At 38.6% G+C, this 20,653-nt stretch overlaps 1 protein-coding gene across 3 annotated transcripts in view; it reads right to left on the reverse strand.

Annotated features, from left to right (window-relative positions):
- The window catches only part of Rspo2 (R-spondin 2), a 134,849-nt gene that overhangs the window by 37,565 nt on the left and 76,631 nt on the right, over positions 1 to 20,653 (reverse strand). For 2 of the 3 annotated variants that reach the window (XM_034516018.2, XM_076911324.1), the window contains exons 4-5: positions 15,698 to 15,841; positions 13,596 to 13,784 (exon numbers count right to left, since the gene is read on the reverse strand). In XM_034516018.2, the coding sequence (XP_034371909.1) occupies positions 13,596 to 13,784; positions 15,698 to 15,841 (333 nt within the window). The remainder of the gene's footprint in view (positions 1 to 13,595; positions 13,785 to 15,697; positions 15,842 to 20,653) is intronic. The other variant, XM_076911323.1, reaches the window with a different exon arrangement.

Here is a 20,653-nt window from a genome sequence, read left to right on the forward strand (position 1 = left end):
CATTCTTGTCTGTCCTCAAGGTTCAATTACTAATGTATAATGGATGGGAGGATTGACTCCCCAGAGCTAATGTTCCATTAGCTATAGGCACAGAATCAGTTATCAACTGTACCCACATTTCTAACTTTATGTTCATTACATTGCACTCAGGATGACTCCTGCTTTTACGTTAAATAGTATATGTCACACCTATGCTTTAATGTCTTGCTTAGTGGGTGTGCTTAGTGGGTGTCATATATATGCAGGCTTGAGTTCATTAATGGATCATACATTAGTGGCAGAGACTTTGTCTTCCATGTGATCATTGTCTAGACAATTTCAAATTTCTCAGGCAATATTCTCTGAGACCCAATTTGATAACCAACCCCTTGTGGTGTTTTGACTCTCTCCCCAACTTTATTCCTTCTCTTATCTCTACTCCTTTCAATCAAACTGTTGGCCTTTTGGTCTCTGCAAAATGTATTGGTTCAGACAAAATATTCCCATGTATGTGTGCTAAGCTATGCACATGTCCCATTTTTTATACTATCTTCCTTTCTCAGCTCTGTTTATTTTCACTGACATAGACCTCTCACAACTGCAGGTCTGTATACTGCTGTCTGGTCTTAGCAACCATTAGCCTCTACTCTTCACCCTGCAATTGACATCCCTAGTGGGTACAGCTGATAAATGATTCAGTAAGACTTCTGTGTTCATTTCTAAAGGTAATGAGTCAGGCTAATAGAGGCAAGGCTTGCTCAGTACAATACCCTAATAAGGATGCTGACTGGATGCGTCCATTATTGTTGAAATTTAGTGTTTCATTCACCACCCATACCTACGAGTAAAGTGAAAGCAACTCAGCTTTGAATACGTTGACATAGCAGAGGACATGAAAATATAGACCCACTGCCCAGTGATATAAAAAGACTTCAAGGACAAATAATATAAAGAAAAAAATGAGTGAGCAACTGAGAATCAAGACTAGATAGGTAGTTACTTTGCTAAAGGGTGGAGGACAGTGGGCTGGACAATGTATCTCTGTGATAAAGTGCTATCCAAGCACATAGAAGATCCTGGATTTGATTCTAGCATAACAAATAAAAAATGTATTTTTATCCTTTACTGTATACAAATCAAGAAAAGAATGATACTATGTATTCCTCGTGACAACCTTGTGCCACAGGCACATGGAATTATCCTTATTATGTAGATAATGATACTAAAGATGCCTTTCGAATTTGCTTGCTTTTAGTGTTGACCAAAGATTTAAGTCCTGGTCTGTCTGGGTATAAGGACTGTATTAAGGGCTCAGAGCACTGGAATAGTGTATGCTTGTAAAAAGGATGCCTCACCCAGGAGGAAGGAGATGTATGTTAGATATCAGCTATGGTGACCTGGGTACATTGGCAGCATATCTAGGGAGAGATGCCTCCCAATGAGTGAACTGTGAGACTGTGAGACTTCAGAAAGAAGCTAGTACATCTAAGATGAAGCTGTAAGATAGGCTGAAAGCAAACCCATGAATACCAAGAGGAAGTCAGCTCATAGAAGGCAGTATTGGCAAATAACAGATGTGACAAAAACCTCACCTGCTTCCATTCTTACTCCCCTTTTACTCGGTCACACTGTGACATGTTAGCCCCATTCTACACGTGCCTTCACGCCGGAAAATTAAGAGACTTGATGTTGTCCCAGCAAATGTATAACTCTATTAATTTCCTGTACTGTGCTTTTCAAGATACTCATTATGTCTGCTATCACTGAAAGTGTAAAATTGAAGCAAAGTAATGAGTTATCAAGAATGATCAAGTGTGTGCTGGAGCATCAGATGATGGCAGCTGGAGAGCCCTAAGCAGACCGGGTTGTTAGAGGATAAGAGGAACTGAAGAACAAGTAAGCTGTTTCCTTCTGCCCCGTGTCACAAATGTAGCAAGTTAGTTACTACATAAATTTCTCCTGAACCCAGCACTTCACTCAGAATTCCTTTAAATCCCAGGATCCATGCACTAACATGTCAGATAAGATCACTTTAGATTATACAGCTGAAATCAGCACTTGTGGGAACATTTTCATCCTTGACTTGAATAATATTTATGTGTTTAAAGAAAATATACTGAAAAAGGAAAATACACTAGAATGTTAATATGACAAAGTTAAAAGAAAACGGAGAAGAATCCATTCAAGGGTCTCGATCTTGGTAAATGGCAAATAAAAGGAGTGAGAAACGGATATAGTTCGCTCAGGGTAAAAGCAAAATGTGCCTAGATTAAAAAAAGAAAAAGGAAAAAGCAGAGGAGGAAATGTTGCACAAATACTAGCCAGAGAATGGCCTGGCTTAGTAAGTTGGCAGAGAGTGATAGAGGGGTCACAGCAGACTGGAAGCCAAGAGAAAATCCTACATTCATTAGAAAAGCAAGCAAACAGAAAAATGCATAAACATCAGGACTCCTAAGTATTTGCTGGTAATTCTACCATTAAAATTAGCCTCTGCTTAATGCTGGGCCCCAAATCCAGAATGGACAGTTTATCCTCTCAGCGACTGACACCTTCCCAATACAACATTCAGACACTTAGATTTTTAGTTGGCTATCTACAAACATGCCTGCATTTTCAAATGTCTCCTGGTCTTTCCACACTGTACAAGACAAAGTCCAAGGTCCTCCTTGCCACAGACACATTTCCCAGGGAACAACTTAAAGCTTCTGCCATCAACTGTAGGGTTTGGCTTCCTTACACTGAGATTCCACCATCTCCATTAAAAAAAAAAAAAAAAAAAGATGCCCTGACACAGCATTATAAAACACAATCTCCAAAGATGCCATTGAGTTCATTTTGTGTTGAATATCTATCTATTGCTGGGCATGAGGCCTACACTTAATAAGAGTAGTTTGAATACCAAGTGAGACTCCCTTGGAGAAAACTAGTTTTTCAATTGCAATTGGTTGTCAGTTGGAGCTACCTTCTGGGTTAAGGATGGAGGGTGGTGTCCACTTCTCTTCCAGCTTGAGAACTCCATCTGGTGCAGACCAGTGCAGGCCCTGTTCTGTGACTTCATGCATACATGCAACTTGCTGTGTTAAAGGGACCTTGTTTCCTTGGTGTCCTCTATCCCTTTGTGGATCTTCCACTCTTTCTATCTCTTCTACCACAGTTCTCTGAGAACTGATGGGAGGGATTTGATGGACACATGTCACTAAGGACAGAGTGTTCTAAGGTCCCTTAGTCTCTGCTCACTGTCTGGCTGTGGGTCTCTGCATTTGTGTTCATCTGCTGCAGAAGAAAGCTTCTCTGAGACAGCTTCTCATGATATTGCCAAGGTACTGGTTGTTCTCCACTCATTGACAGCAAGGTCATATCACTGAAGACAACTCAATGAACACAGACAAGTTAAACTGGTAACTGTCTAGAACCTTCACCCCTACTGACTAGTGTCCATGGTACTGGACTGAGCAAGCCACTGCTCTATGAGTATACCACAATGTCATTAGGGAACATTTATTGGCTACTGTCTTTTAGCAAAACAGAAGTATTTGGTTTTCCGTTAGGTACTGGGCCTAGCAAGTTCTTGGTCACCCAGTGTTGCAGATGGGTTTTATCTCATAGAGTAGACCCTAAATCCAATAATATCTTTGCTGCTTACTCTCACAGAGTTGTGTCACTATTATACCAGCATATCTAGCAGGCATGGTAGATAGAAGGGTTTATAACTGTGTTAATATTTACATTTCTTCTTTGGTAGCCGACAGAGTACCTTCCAGTACCACAAACACTAGATAGTCCCTACTGAAGGCTCTAGCTAGTTACCAGTTTGACTTCTCCATTTTCATTGAATTGTATAGAAGATGTCTTCAGTAATATGACCTTGGCATAAGTTTGTGGACAGCAACTAGTTGATGGTAACCTGAGTTATTTGGGAGTCACATTGGGGGCTTTCTGGTCACAGTTCAATTATATGGATGGCATTCTTGTTACTAGAAGCAGCTTCCTTTGTTGAGAAGATATATCTAATTCGGGAATCTGTCTCCCCTGATATTTGATGACTTACATTTAGATAGACTTTATATGTGTATATGTATTATTTTAAGAGGTTTCTACTAGGTTTCAATATGACCTCTCAAACGTCATTTTTTTGTTTCTCCATATATTCTATCTCTCAACCCTTCTGCCCTCTGCTTCCATATTTGATCCTAATGTTCCATCCCCCAACCCTCTTTCTTTGTGTATGTAGTATGGATTTTGATTGTGAGTTTTTCTAGGATTCCTATATATACACGTGTGTGTCTTTGTGTCTGCACATGCTTCTCATACTTCTTCTTTGGCCCTTTATCTTCTGTTCATTTGCTTTGTCCCATTTCCATTTGTTGTTTTTGTTCTATCTTAGTTTTTATTATCCTTAGCTGCCTGTTTGTTTTCCACTGTGAGACCACAGGGGAATGGATCCAAATGGGAAGAGAGTGAAGAGAAACTAGAAGAAGTTGGGGAAGGAGAAACTTCTTCAGGACATGTTGTATGAAAACAATCTATTTTCCATAAAAGAAAAAAGAATAAAACATGATTTTAAGACCTGCAGAGATAGTTCAGTAGTTAAGAGCAACAGAACCAGAAGAATCAGGGTCAACTCCCAGTGCCCACATGGCAGCTCCAAGCCATCTATAACATCAGTTCCAAGGGATATGACACCCTCTCTGGCCTCCTTGAGTAGTAAGCACGCACATGGTGCATCCATATGTACATGCAGGCAAACACTCAAAGTAAAAAAATAAAATAAGCAAATCTTAATACAAGGCTGCTAGCCATCCATGCTCTCTAGATATTTTCCTTGGCCCTGATAGGTAATAATATCCCCCCCTCCAACTACATACCAGATCCTATTATAAGAGGCAATTAACAGTTTTAATATGGCTCTTTTGCTATTGTGTGATATACATTTTCTTTTTCACTGACTTGATTACAATTCTCGCTTAAATAACTCCCTTCTCTCCATCTGATTATTTCTTCAGAACATGGGAAGAGTGCATAGACAGAGCAATTATAAAGTCATGGATTTCATAGAAGAGCAGATCTCACACAGCAGCATCTATGGGAAGGTGCTCTACAACATATTCAGGAAAGTGAGTTCATCTCAGGAGGCATTTACTCAAGCTCCATGTGGTTTACTCATAACTAATAATTTTGAAACACATTAAAATCATCCAAGAACAGCCTTGGAAAAGAGATAAAAACCACAAGAGGCTTCTTAAAGTATTAGTGTAGGGAAGTCCCTTGAGAGATCTTCCTTACCATCTAGTAAGTATACCATATTTACTGACAAGTTTCAAGGGCAGCTGCCCTTCCTTAGGACAACAGAGCTGTATTATATGTAGATACTCCAGATGCCAAACTGTTACCTGCCCCCCCAAAAAATCCAATGTTCACTAAAAGAATATTCTAGATGATCCCAGTCAAATAAAACTGATGATAATTTACAGAGTTCTATCTCCACCTCCCAGCGACTCTGTAGAGTGACATCATGAGCACACACCCTCTACTTTTCATGGAGAATATATGAAGCTGCCTTCTGGGAACTCAGATGTGACATACACAGTCTTCAGTACCCCCACCACCACCACCACAGAATCCACTGCTCTGGATGTGACTCCCATTTGAGAAATGTATTTTATCTGACAGTAACCTTCTCAGTGTGTCTCTTCTTGTGGAACCATAACATTTGAAGAGAAGTATCAGTTTCCTCAACCTTATTCTGTCATGTAAATCCTTCTCCTCCAACATCAATTAAATGCATGTACTTCAACGTCTTCAGATTTTTCTTTGTCCTCATACATTTACATTTGGGGTTTTTTGTTTTACCATGCTGTGATTTACCATTTTACATGATCACTAAAAATGATAGGCATTTGGCAAAAAAAGATATAAGAGCATTGCATCAATTATTAAATATCTCTTGATCAGACAATCTTGTATATCTTATTCCTCGTCTCCAAAGTCCTTAAATAGAACACTAGACCTATGAAAATTATGTCTATGTACCACAGAGATGCTGATTTGTACAGCAAAAACTTTCCATAGTTACATGTTAATAGTGAAAATGTTTGTCAAACCTGTTATGCAAAATAATTGTATCATCTTGACTATTTCTGTATGATGACAACATGAGTCATACTGGGATTTTAGTAAAAACTGCCATTCTTTCCAACAAAATGTCCTCTTGTTGCCTCTGGCCCTGGAGAAAATCACACAAGTACAGCTGGAGTTCATCCCAGTAGCTAAAGAGGTGGCACAGGAAACCCGAGCAAGTATATCAACTTGGTTCTATTCTTCATCAACACCAGAAAAAGAGCACAACATCAGTGGTGGAAAAATGACTTCTAAGAAAGATTAGAGATTTTTAGGCAAGGCTTTCTTGTCTCCCAGGGGGAAGGTGATGTCTCCTATAAAGGGGCTACTCCACATCCAGCACCATTTGTGTCTTATTAAAGTTGTTTTTTATTTTTGGAGAGTCATAAAAATGGTTTTACATTGTTCACATTAAGATCAAACTAGCTTACTGCTGATTAAATTCATAAAAGAAAGGGTCTCTGGAATTTTCCTCTTTGCCTTGTTACACATTGGACTTCAGGCCTTCAGTGGCACATGTAGTTGAGAAATTCTTTTTATAAGTGCCCATAAAAGAGAATGGAACATGGTGCCCCAGACTATGATTAAATAGGTCTGGTAGAAGTTCCAGATGGGAAGAGTCAAGAATGGCACAAAGGTGTAGCTTCTTTCCCTTGCTTACTCATTGTCTGTGCTCTCCAGGCAAGCAAGAATGACATCTAGACTGTCTCATAATGAAGCTGAGAAAGAAAATTCTTATTTCACTCCTTTGAATTCTATAAGAGCCCTGAACTTCTTAGATTTATCCTGCCCATGCCTATGCCTAGGCCCAAAGTTTTGCTTGGTTTTACCATTTATAGACTTTATGTTTCCCATCTAGCCTACAGGAAGATCCTTTGATACTCCACAGAACTTACACTTAACTATGTAAGAGTCAATTAACCTAAAAATAACAAGATTTCTTAAAACCAGCAACAACAGGTGCACCACCACTTGAAAGAGTGGCACAAACCAACAAACCAGTGATCCCAACACTTTGGAAGTGGGCTAAGACACTCTTTCAAGCATTCATACACACAACACACACACACACACACACACCACTACCACTGACATCACCGCCGACAACAATAGCAATGAAAATTCTACTACCACCAACAGCAGGAGCCAATGCTTATCCTCTGCTCATATTCTAAAAACGAGGAAAAAGAAAAAAAAATTAAAGCAGGGCATGATAGAGAGAAAGGCCCAGAAAAAACACTTCAAGATATCATTCAGCCCCCTTAAGCAGGAGTTTTAGACACTCTACAGTCAGAATTTTTTTTGTGAGCAAGTATATCAGTTTTGTATAAAATAATAATAATAATAACAACAATAATTAATATTTACAAAGTGGAGACTATGGATAAATATTCAAGTTTACAATCAATACAAACACTATGTATGTATACAAAGTACCTAGAAGCAGTATGACTTGCTTAATTCAAAATCACTACAAACACAAACCAATGTTTGCTCAAAGAAATACAACAAAGTATTTAGCAGAACACAGAGAAATGCTAAAAAAAACAAATCTCAGTTTAGATACTCCAGAGGAATAAAATGTATTAGTGACACCTTTGACAATATATGTCTCAGAAGAAAAGTGGTTTTGTCTAATTCTGTCTTCCAAACTATCCTCGAGGCTGGCATGTAGAAACTGACCACATAAATTGCAGCTCAAATGTAAACAAAATGTAGAGAAATAAAGAACACATGTCTACAGCATATTTTCTTGACCCTTTCCTACCAAAAATGTACTTATTTCCTGTTCTTGGTTTAATCCATCGCAATCTGCAAGCAGCTTTAGTACTATTATCTAATGCTTAGTCTACATAATAATGTCAGTTTATATACACAAAAAATAGAGATTAGCGAGGTCTTATTACTGTCACATTTTAAAAGTAGCTGTTTACAGAGATTAAGGTTCTAAGTAGGAAAATGGTATTTTCACTTGCTTCCTAACTGAAGAACTACATTTGAAAATAAAGTAGTGGGTAAGAATCAAGTAATGTCCATAAGAGGGATTAATTATTTTCAAATTAAAATAGTATATATAGTAGCAGGCTTCATATTTAACTTGTTGGCATATTGCTAAGAAAACGTGTGTGGCTGAAAGAATTATACTATGATGAACAAAGAATGAGTGGAAGTGGTCACAATGCCAAATACAGAAAACCACTGAGCATCTTCGGAACATCACCTAAGAGGTTGGTTACTGAAATGTCTAAGAGAGAAACAAGAAAGGCAGTGATGGGTGCAGACCTATCCTATGTAGAATGGATGTTAAATGGTGCACGCGCACGCGCGCACACAAACACACCAAGCAGCCTCATCCAGAAAACTGACCCTGAAGGACTAAATATAAAAGGACTGTCTTGAAGTCACATACCACATATGTGAAGTGAAGACCAGCAACATGAAAATTATAGGACGGTAGGGTTTTCATAGAACATGAGTCAAAGCACAGCTACTGGTCCCATGCTTTGTCGCATATGAAAAATGACCTCTGGAATTCACCTTACTTGTTTTTCCAAATAGCAAGGTGTCAAGAAGGAATGGAGGTAGCATGAAGTTATGTTTCAAAGTACTATCAAATGATATTTCTGAATGGAGGAACAGAGAGAGCTGAAACTCGGGTTCCTCATAAGGCAAGACAGTCATGGCTTGTCCTTTAACCTTCACTACAGGGACAAGGAAAAGGCACAAGAAACTCAGCCTTGCTACACAGCAAGACTTTGGTCAAGCTCTTTACGCTGCCACTAGTCACTTGCTAAGGGGCCACTCAGAGCCTCCTTGGCACTCACTGGAACATCCTCCTTCCCCCAAAATATTGTGGGAGAACCAAAAATATTACAGTAGTCATTGAGTCAACAAGTACAACACATGTATCCTTGATCTTCACAGGATCACCTTCCCTCAGATCCCTGACTAAACATCACTCTCAACCATTCTCTGGATATCAAACACCAGTCAGCACACCTCAGTCAAACTCCTTCCTTGTCCCCCTTTACTTTCCTATACAGCTCATGTCTCCTCATAAAACTATATAGGCTCATCCACTTACTTCTTTTTTTTTATTTACTTCTTCACTAAAGTTAGTATTTCTATTCTTTAATCGATAGAACAATAAACAGTAATCAACAAACATCTAGCAAAACTTGCTGTCAGAGCCAGAGAGCTACTAAAACAAGTAAACACACTTTGCTATGAGGCCGAAGAACCTGAATTTGCTCCCTGGAACAAACAAGGATAGAAGGAGAGAATTAACTGCACAACGGCCCCTGTGCCTCTGTCTTTGACTCCGTCTCTTCCATCACCATACTTTAACATCTTGTGGCTGCCTTCTCCTCATTCGAATACATAATAGCCCATTTATCTTTTTCTCTTAAAGTGATACCTAATATACAACTTAAACTAGACTGGAAATTCCTCCCATTCAGAGTTTCGGGGTCTTACTAAACTATACTGTTCCCACTGGGATGAAATCTAACACTGGGGAGGTGGGAAGGGATGGCTGTATCTGCAGCCAATACAGCTTTGACTCCTTAGGGCTCAACTCTTCTTCCCACTTGTTCCCCAAACACACTGTCAGTTCACTGCCCTGTCTTTTCTTTCTCCTGTGGTTTCTTATGCTCCCCCATTTTTCCTTGTTCCTCCCTCAGACTTTCTTTTGGTAGCTGAGTCAGCACTTAACACCTACATTTAAAACAGCTCTTTAGTCTTTGAAGGCTGAACACACAGAAGTCATTTTTGGAAAAGGAGAATGAAAGGCACCAGTTGCAGATGATGGCTCAGCACATGGTCAGGGCAACAACCACCAGAAACATGGTTGTCTCCATGGTCGCTCTGTGCTCTTTTCTTTGTCTTCTAAAGGGAAACCACAGACCTCACCTGTTCCTTGAAGAAATGAATCCTACAGTCGCTGGAGTTTAGAAGAAGTCTAAACCTTAGAGGTCTCCCCCATCAGTATTTTCAGTTTATAAATAAGGAAATAAGAGCCAAGAAGGATTAAGTGACTTGTCAGGGAGTCACAAAAGTTATGAGATGACCGGATGTGGACACCCAGACCATAGACCAAACCTCTGAGGAACTGAGAGAAAAGTCTAAGACATCTTACATGTTTCATCCACCGTGGAAGAAAAGGCAACTGATCTAAACCACCAACCAAAGAGTACACATGGAAGAACCCATGGCTCCAGCTGCATATGTAGCAGAGGATGGCCTTGTTTGGCATCAATAGGAGGAGAAGCCCTGGGTCCTGTGAAGGCTGGATGGATGCCCTAGTGTAGGAGAATGAGGTGAGGTGGGAGTAGGTGGGTGGGAGGGGGGAACACCTCATAGAAGCAGGAGGAGGGGGAATGGGAAGGGGGTTTCTGGAGGGGAAACCAGGAAAGGGGATAACATTTGAAAATTAAAAATATCCAATAAGTAAAAAGAAGAAAAAACAAAAGTTTAGACATGAAATGGGTACTTCAGTGCAAATATATCTACTTAAGTTTCTATATCGTTTTCTCCTTCTTCCCCTCATAGACAGATCAAACTGTGATGGGTATAGAACTAGAATGCTAGATCATTACACCAAGATGTTTTTCTTGGTTTTTTTTTTTTTTTTTTTTTTTTTTTTTTTAACTTTTCTAGTTGTTCATTTTCTCCTATTTAATACCTTTCAGTGTAACATCTTAGACGCGCAGCAGCTATTCCACGATACTGACCTCAAATGCTGGCCTTTCTGTAATCGAAAGCAGCTGATTTTAATACGCCTGTGCTCCGGTGTGAAGGGGGGGGGGGGGGCTCAGGCTGCATTTGAGTGCAATCAGGTTAAGATTGGCTCCAACGGGGGAAAAAAAAATCCATACATATGTTGAAAAGATCTGAAAAATGCCTGTATTTCCAACCTGATTACGACTTACATTTTTGCATGGTTTGTCAAAGCAGATCACTGAAATCAAATCAAGATGGAAAGGGGGATAACGTGGTTTTCTTCTCCATTCTTCCTGTAATCAGCATGACCAGCTGAAGAAAGGGACTTTTCCCACTCTCACCTGGGGCAAGGTGGGACTCGCCACTGCAGGTTATGCCAATTCTTAGCAACCACTGCTCACGGTCCACAATGAATTTCTTAGTTCCTATATCCTACATTTGTACGTAGAAGTCATTTTATTACAGAGCCTTTAATTTCTACTAACTTAGTTTATTTGCCTCTAAATCAAACAATAAAACAAGTTCCAGCATATCTTTGAAACCCAGTTATAAAGACACGAGTGTTTGCTATTTGACATTTAGACAAAAAAAAAAAAAGAAAAGAAAAGAAAAATCATGTTAGTAAACTGAAAATTAGATAGTTACAGCGATCAGAGCAGTGCTTAATAGGAAAAATATGGTTAGAACCTAAATAAAGTATAAGCTAGAATCTATCTCGGATTCATTTGTCCAAAGGGGGAGGGGAAAAAAAAAAACTAGCAAATCAGGCTTTAGTAATTTTTTGTGGCATAATTTATCAGTAGAGTCAATCAGATTCCATTAAGATGGTAACTGTTGGTGGCACAAATAACACAAGTGTAACAACCTATCTGTTCTCTAGAAAATTCTCAGTCATGACTAAAGCCAGACAAATAAAAGGCTGCAGAGGGGAGAGGGGTATTTGGTCTCTTACTACATATAAGCATGTTTGTTACCAGAATACTTTCAGTTTAATTTTTGCTATTAACGTAAACCACAATTGCAGGACCATGTTGCTTGAAAGGGAGTGGGGGAGGGGAGAGTTATATAAACAATATACAACAAAGAAAGTCTTTCTTTTCAATACCTGAATACATCAGGTTTGCTTTTAGGCGAAAGGTTGCAGGTTAAATGCTCTCAGCTATCCAAGACATGGCTTATTAGTTGTGTAAGAAAATATTTTCTTATATTTTGACTGAAAAATACCCACTCTAAGTGAACAAAACCATCCTTGTTAGTGAAAAAGCAGACCCGAAAAAACTTTGTTTCAAAGGCTCAGTAAGGAAAAGCAAGACTAATTCAAGAGGAAAAGCTGGCTCCTCCACAGGAGCTTCTGAATCTGGATCTAATAGTCCTTAGAGGCCAGCTGGAGTCTTCCAGTCTTCAGAGTTTCGTCTTTCTCCATGGATCATAGACACTCTCTATGAGGCAGCAGAATGCAGATATAAACCCACTTTAAGCAGCTATGTGGTCTCTTTCTGGGCTTGAGTTAAAAGGTTGAGAAGTTACACACCAGCAAGTGGGTGAGGGGGGAGAGGGCAAACAAAATTTGGGTTATTTTAAAGGCACTTTTCCAAAAACAACTTTCCTTCTGCTTTTTTTTTTAATTTGTGCACTTAAAAAAAAAAAATCTCGGTTTCATCTGCGGCAATATGGTTTTGGCCAGTGATACAGTAAGTGTCAACAAGTGATTACTGCTTTAAGAAGTGGAAATTCCATATGAATACGCTAGTAAGATGGCTCGGCCTGTAACATGCTTGCTGCACTGTTATGAAGACCAAAGTTCATATATCCAGCATCTAAATACAAGTCCGGTATGCCAGTAACTCCAGCCCTGGAGAAGGTACACAGAGACACAGAGTCCTAGGGCCTTGCTGGCCCACCAGTCTAGCCAAATTAGTGAGTTCCAGGTCAGTAAGGGACCATGTCTTTAAAAAGTTGAAAACAATAAAGGGAAATAAATGCCCAAAGTTGCCATCCGGCCTCCACATGGACATGCATGGACATGTACACATACATGTCACCAACACACATGTATTCACAACCCACAAACACATACAGACAAGGACTGCATTTAGACCTCCTGGTTCTGTGTTGTCCAACGCCTCACTAACTACTCTTCTCCTAACTTCCAAATGAGCCTAATCCAGCTATTACAGAATAATGACTGCAAATCAGTATAATTATTACAAAGAATTAAGCACACACATACCAGTAGCTGTTTTCTACAAATTATTATCAAAACAAAGAGAAAGGGCTGATTGTGGTAACATGAAGACAGGGTCTTTTCCTCCCAGTGTCTGGGTAAGTTTATTTTAAGTTGTCATCTTCAACTAGTAACAATGCAGATAATTTTACAGATTCTATAAACCTTTCTAATCTAAACCCTTCTCAACTCCAAGTTGGCCCCTTCTTCTGAGCAACATCTGCAAAGGCCCAATTTCACAAGAACCCTGTATTATGACACATTTGAACACACACACACAATCCACACTTTTAGAAATCTCATTTTTGAAAGCATCCTGATACCCCTACAAACTATTTTAAAACTATTATAAAAGCAAATGAAATGTACACTGTATATAAATCACAATTTAAGCATTTGTTTCTTTTTTTAAAAAAAAAAAAAAAGTAGGATTTTATCTCATCTCCAATGTTAGTATCAGGTTTCCATCATGGATAAATGTTATTGGGAGAAGGAGGGAGGGAGGAAAATTTCAGAAAGCAGGCAGTACGTGAGCACGATTGTTTAGACCCACCTCCTGGACAGTGCCTCATGGCCATCTTGCATCTCCTGGACTCCGCAATGGTTGGACATGGTATTGTGTCTTTCGCTGGCTTTTTAACAATCTGCCGTGTTCTGGTTTCCAGACCCCATTTAAATCCACATGTGCGGTTGTTTCTGCTACACGTTCCCCATTCGCTCCAATGACCAACTTCACAACCTTCTGATAAAGATTTAAAAGATACAAACACAGACAGCAGTTGGGTGTCCACTTCTCATTATACTTTATCCATCACCTCCACCATAAATACCAAATAGCAGGTTATGTAACCTGCGGGATCTGCACTCATCTTTCTAGAACTACAGTTGTTTAAGTCTCAGGGCACTGACAGCTAAGACAAATTCCTCATAAGTAATTAAAGTCCTCATGCTTTCCATCTGTCATGTTTTTCAAAGAAATACTGCTGCTCAGGCCTAGATGGAAAACTGTATCTTCTCTAGAAGATATCTCTAAACAGACAAAACCTAAAACAGAACAGGCTGTCGGCACACCATAACAGAAGCCAGAACCTGACAGGCTAATTTCATATGCCCCACTCCAAATCCATAACTGTGTTTGCTTTAAGTACTAGGAGGCAGGCAAAGTGTGTGTGTGTGTGTGTGTGTGTGTGTGTGTGTGTGTGTGTGCCTGTGTACATGTTTCTGATTCTGCATATTCTACTGACGGGCATGCTGATATATTTCATAACCTCTATACAATAATAGAATACAAGCTTAAAATGTAACAGACACCTACTGCAAAGAAGGTATATCATTTTCCTAGGCATGGGCAATGCTTAGTGTCTTCTTTTGTAAGATTATTGAGCAGTAGTGGAGATGGGAGGAGGGGAGTAAGGCTATGCAGAACTGAACCTCCTAGTGGACTTGCCACTGAAAAGCTCCCCCTGTGAATGTCTGAGGGCCCCAGCCTGGAATCCACACTTGGCATACAGCATTTTCAAATTCACCAGGGCCAATTTTATAGTTTTTCAAACCCATTTAAAATTGTTATATAGACCAATGCACACGATTCTGACATGGAATATTATGCACATTTCCAGTCACAATTGTAAAGGCTGTGACTCTTATCAAAGGCTAAAAAACCACTCAGAATAGATGTTTTAGTGGCTCCCTCACTTTTAATTGAGTGATAATCTGCATGTACTAACACATGCATAAATACAATTACAACACATTTCTTTCCAAGCCACACTTTTCAGTAAATTTTCCTCAATGACAGTTTGCAAGTTATTTCAGCGATATTTCTACAGAAACAAAAAATTGTCCAGTTCCATTTTAAAATCTCTCCATTTAAGAAATGGGAAGTATAATTGATGATTATTGGACATTAAAACAAATATATAATGCATGTAGAAAAATTTGAGACAAATGGACATAAAATTATAGCTAAGAATAAATCAATGTATTTGCCAAACACAGTAAATTTACCCATTAACCAGTGGCACATGCATAGTATTTTATAAACACCAAGGTGTGAGGTCACATGAAGCTTCCAAGATGTATGATTATTTTTTCACACTATGTATGTTAAAGTGTGCATTCAATAGATCTAAAATTCAGTTAACAGCAAAACTGCTTTATTAAGTTTTTGCAAACTATAGTCAGTCATCAAGAAAATATGTTTTGGCACAAAAGTGTTCTTTCAACATTTTTTTTTTACACAGATGGCTTAGCAAGAAGGCCCATGCTTCATTTCCTTGCATGGCTAAGGCCATAGGAGGGCTGGCATGATACTGCTAGAACATTTGATTTTTCTACTAAATAAAACATTTTTCTCTAACAGTACTAATAACTTAAGATAATAAGAAATGGCTATATTACAGATGATAAAATTTATCAGCCCTTAAGTAGTCTAACTTGGAAAATACACAACTAGCAGATTTTGAAACAAAGCTATCTATCATTATGCCTAAAATATTCAGAATCAGCAAACAAAAACCCTCTCAGTCCTAGTGAAAAATAAAACCCATTTACTTTTAGGTTGACTGTATCCAACATGAGTATTCACAGAAACAGGCATGAAAATTTGCAGTAAAATTCTGAATTTTGAAAGTTGAATTAAGAACTTACACTCACCTACACATTCCATGGTCTCATCTAATGGTGCAAAACCATCCGGACATTCATCAAAGCAGCGGCCTCTATGCAAATAAAAGCCTACTTTGCACTTGGTACAAAAGTCTTTGCTAAAGCAAGAATCACAATTTTCTATTCTGCATCCTACAAACAATTTTAAAGAGAAAAAAATAGTTAAAGAATGTTCTATAGTTTACAAGTCACAGTTACACAAATGTATAGGTTACCTTCAGCAAAATACTAAAAATCAGAGAAATACATGTACATGCTTTAATTTGTTTATGTCATAGCATCCTAATTCACCCCTAACTCTTCCAATAGCCTGCCATATTACTAAGTTAAGTCATGGTGCCAGTGAAGGACTTAGAACAGCAGGAAACTCCAGAACTGTTTGGAAGTTCAAATGCGATTAAAGCAGATGATTATAAAGAATACCCTCTGACAACAAGTTACTGCCTTTCAACATCCCACAGTAGGAAACAGAATGGGAACTCTTGTCAGTATCTTCTGTTTTCAGATAGTCAGGGATAAAAGATTTCAAATTTCAAGTACATTTAAATGCCTAGTATGTTACCTAAAGCATGGGTCAATGCTGTCTTCTTTTGGTTCAGAGTATAATGTGACATGGGCAAGAAAAAAATACATTAGACCATTTTTGTGGACACCTCACTGTCCAAAGGCATACATACACACATACACACACACACACACACAGACAGACACACACACACACACACACACACACATTATATATTTCTACTTACTCTTTCCCATTGAGTGGAGCCCACGATTTGTAAATAAGGATCTCGGGCACACTGTTTCTGACTGGACTTTCCCTAAACCCAGTCTCTTTTCTTGATAACTGAGTAACAGATGGCTGCTACTAACAGCTTGTGAGAGACTGCAGACCCAACAGAACAAGTTTGGAACATTACATTTGTCTCACGAGCTCTGCAACTTTGGACAGCCACTTGCCTCTCCAGACTTTGGCATCCTCTCATATAAAGTAGAGACCACCAGACCTTTCAAGATTATGATAAAGGTTTGTAATAAGGTATACACTCACTGAAATATAATATAAAGATAGAAGCAATGGGTAATTGGAACCATGTATTTTCAACCAAAAGACAGAATGCTCCAAGAAAGTGCTTAAAGAAAGCAACTAGTAGATTTAAATTCTAGATCAGATTCTATGGCAAAGCCAGTGAATTTTGGGCCAGACATAGGTGTCAGGCACATGTAACAATGTGTATCCTTTCTGGAGAGAACAGGAAAAGGGTGGCAGTCTAGTTAACTAAAAGGCCAGGGTTTCAACAGTCTGCAGTCAATTGTTACTTTAACAGATTTAACTGGTTGTAATCATCAGTATCCAATGAATGTGCAAATCCATAGCACCACTCTCATTATTTTCCAAGAATACTATCCCAGTACTATATTCATTGCATCAAAATTCTGAAAAGACTTAAATCATACATTTCCTGCAAACCGAGAGATAACTGGGGTAGAAAATTTAAATGAAATAAAACATCACAATGTCCTTACATTTTCAAATGTTAAAAAAAAAATAATTTCAGAAATTAGAAAAAGGCTAAAAAGTTGGATAAAATAGATTACATAATGGTAATTTCTAAGCCATAAGGACAAAATGGCAGCTCTCTGCCTTTCTGCTTTGACTCTATACATATCTGCGCATTAAATGAACACAAAGCACCTACTTAAACACCAGCAAATGTGGAACCAGAACACCAAGTCTCTATGGGTCCACCATTAAATTATGACATTGCCTCTTTGCTCGGGGAAGAAAATGGTGGGTATGGAAGTATAGCTTGTTACCCTATAAAAGATTTATTTGTAGCCTCAAATGCTGTAACTTTAATAAACAGAGGCCTACAGCTGGTCAGAGGCCTCTCAGTCATGGTAAAACTACATGACCAGTATGTCCACAAATTGTTAGGTTTCTTGCTAAAGTTTTTGAAGAGGCAAGAAGCCATTACTGTTACAGAATTATTATCCAAGACATGGTAAGCATATCAAAGGACAAGACAGAATAGGGTGATAGGGTATATATAATTTTAAACATATACATTGTTTTAAAAACAAGGGTTCCACATTTCATCAATCAGCCATTATCTACAAGGACTAATTTTGCTTTTAAATATGGTCTGTACTGTTAGGTCTTTTGGCCAAGACATTATAGCAACAAGCATTTGGAATTAATTTCACAAAGTCTTTTACTGGTCTTTACTTTTGTATAAAGCCCTCCTTTCCTCATGCCATTCCTTGTTTCTGATACCACTTCACGACTGCAGAATTTCTCAAATGCCTGTCATTCTCAGTACAGTCCCTTGGGACTATTTCAGGCAAAAATCTTGCTGGAGAAAGCTTAATTATGTACTCTCAAATTTGATACATTTGATACATTGATAGTAGAATACTGTGACCATTTTAAAAAGCACACTGGGAATTATGAACAATGACTCAGAGTAAGTGCTAATGGCCTATTGTGAACTGGAAAACAAAGGCAGGCTACAAATTACATGTAACATGAGGCAACAAAGACATATGTACAAGGGTACACAAGCATATGTGCATGCAAAGTACATAGGGAAGTCAACCTGAGGGAAGGGTAGAATTATGAAATGTCAAAAAGTGCTATTTGTCCCTATATCAAATGAAGCCTTTATAAGTGGAATTTACTTATATAAAGAAAATAACAGAAACAATTATTTAAAATATACAGTTTAGTAAACTGCCTGGGTTTACAAAACAGCCTCTATATTAACACTATGAAATAGCCTTTTAAATATCAACAGGGAAAAACAACATTTTAGATCATGTCTCAACCCTTTCTAGATTTGGGAACACAAAGCTAGAGCGTTAATATTATGAAACCTGCTTTAACCGTCAAACTAACACTATGCTCGTTTCATCTTTCCTCGCCAGGTCCTGTTTTCTAATATTCTGTGAGTAACACTTACCCTTCCATTATAAAAATAGAACACCCTAAAATATTATCTATGCAATAAAGCATTCTTTAAATGCTATGACTGATGTTGAATGCACACATTCTATGGATTCGCAGCTTACATCAGAGACTTATCATGTAGCGTCAAACCAAAGGCCTTGTAAACTAGCCATGCGCAAGCCACTTTCCCCAGAAATTCCACCTTGATGTCCTTCAGCACCTGAAAACCTTTTTCAGCAGCCCCAGGTCCCTCCTTCCAATCTGGCCATGTCTCCAAGAGGACAAATATTCTCCTGCTTCTGAGTGGGAGAATAATCCCTTTGGGGGCCTCCCAGTCTTACACTCAGCCAGGAGCCATTTCCCCAGATCCACAAAAGCTTGTTACCCTCCTTTAAAAACTAAGTTCCACTAATTTTTTCTTTCCATACAAAAGTCATTTTAAATAAAATTTTAAAACATTACAAAAAGCTTTTCAAAACATACAGAAATTTTCTTTCTCCCCTAAAGGCATGCCAGAATCACTCCATCAGAAGGGCCAGTGTCTTAACTGTTTCTTGTAGGTGGTTCAGGAAACCTATTCATAACACATAAATGTAATGGGTTAAACAACATTTAAAGGCCAATGGGAAGTAGTTGGTTTAACCTTTGAAAAATTTATACTATGTAATAGGTATATCAAAATTTCCTAAGCATAGGATTTTGCTCTAAAAGTATGTGTTTTAAGTCCTTGTACAGAAATGTAAGAACCTACTTTAGCCAACTTACATGCTTCTTAACTACAGTGCCTCCTCAAAAATGCAATCCACCAAGTGAGGGCTGCCAATATTGGTTTAAGTAAAATTACTGTCCAAATGAAACTGTGGCCAAATGCAGGCTGACAGGGCTGTCATTTGGCCACAAGGGCTTATCCTAGCCAAGAAACAGAAAAGCATGCTGGGCACCCCCTCGCCTGTCCTCCCAACACCACACCATACAGTCTCTAAAGTAACAGTTTTCAAATTATACTGTAGTCTATTTCATACCAAGCATTCCCCCAAGAACCTAGTATGTGCTGAGGATGCTGCCAGACCATAAGAACATGGTTCCTTAACACTCATCCCCCTATCCCAGGGATGCCAATGCCAAAGTGATGGGCCAGAGCCACGTGGCACTAACACAGTGTCAAACAATAACAGAATGCATAATAGAGAGGTGTATCTTGGCTACTATACAGGCAGAGATCAAGGGGCCATCGCTGTTCAGCCTTTAAGTTTTTATTTGTTTCAATGTATGAATTCTCTGTATCTAACACAGTGCTGGATATGGAGTAGAATTTTAGCTCTTGCCAAGTAAACAGTCATGAATGTCATTTAAAAGCTTAATTTCTTAACTATCTGAATACTAAGTAGGAGATCGCTAGTATGTACTCTGGAAAAAAAAACAAACAAACAAACCACCTCACTAGCTATAGAGAAGTAAATCATACAGGAATAACTAGTAAATACCTGAAAATAATTGAAATTTAGAGGGTGATATCACAGTAACACAGGTAACACATACTGTAGATGTTGGGCTGGTTTCACTAAGTATATCTTAAAGAGACATCCACAGCCCTGAAAACATGGAGTTTGAAAGCAACAGAGGAACCACAAATGGCCTGTCGGAGGCCTGGGGGAGAGTGGTCTTACTGGGGAACAGGTCAGAGCTTGGGACGCTTGTGTTCAGAAGCTGTGGTTTAGGAGTTTATGTTACTCACATTTGATGTGGTTTTTAAACATTTAGCTAACAATTAAAAGTTATTAAGAATAAAACTGGGTTCAAGGTTAGGGACTTGAAGTGGCATAGTGTCTGCTATCCACATTATCTGAGCAAACTGGGCAAAATATAATGGCTACTTTATACTTTATACTTTTAGACAGATAGAAACCTGCAAAGGCTAGAAGACCTGATGGATGAGTAACCTCAAGAAAGGCACTTGGGCAAGAAATTGAGTAATAACATTGACTACTTAA

The sequence above is a fragment of the Arvicanthis niloticus genome, chromosome 13 (genome assembly GCF_011762505.2).
Source record: "Arvicanthis niloticus isolate mArvNil1 chromosome 13, mArvNil1.pat.X, whole genome shotgun sequence".
NCBI classification, from domain to species: domain Eukaryota; kingdom Metazoa; phylum Chordata; class Mammalia; order Rodentia; family Muridae; genus Arvicanthis; species Arvicanthis niloticus.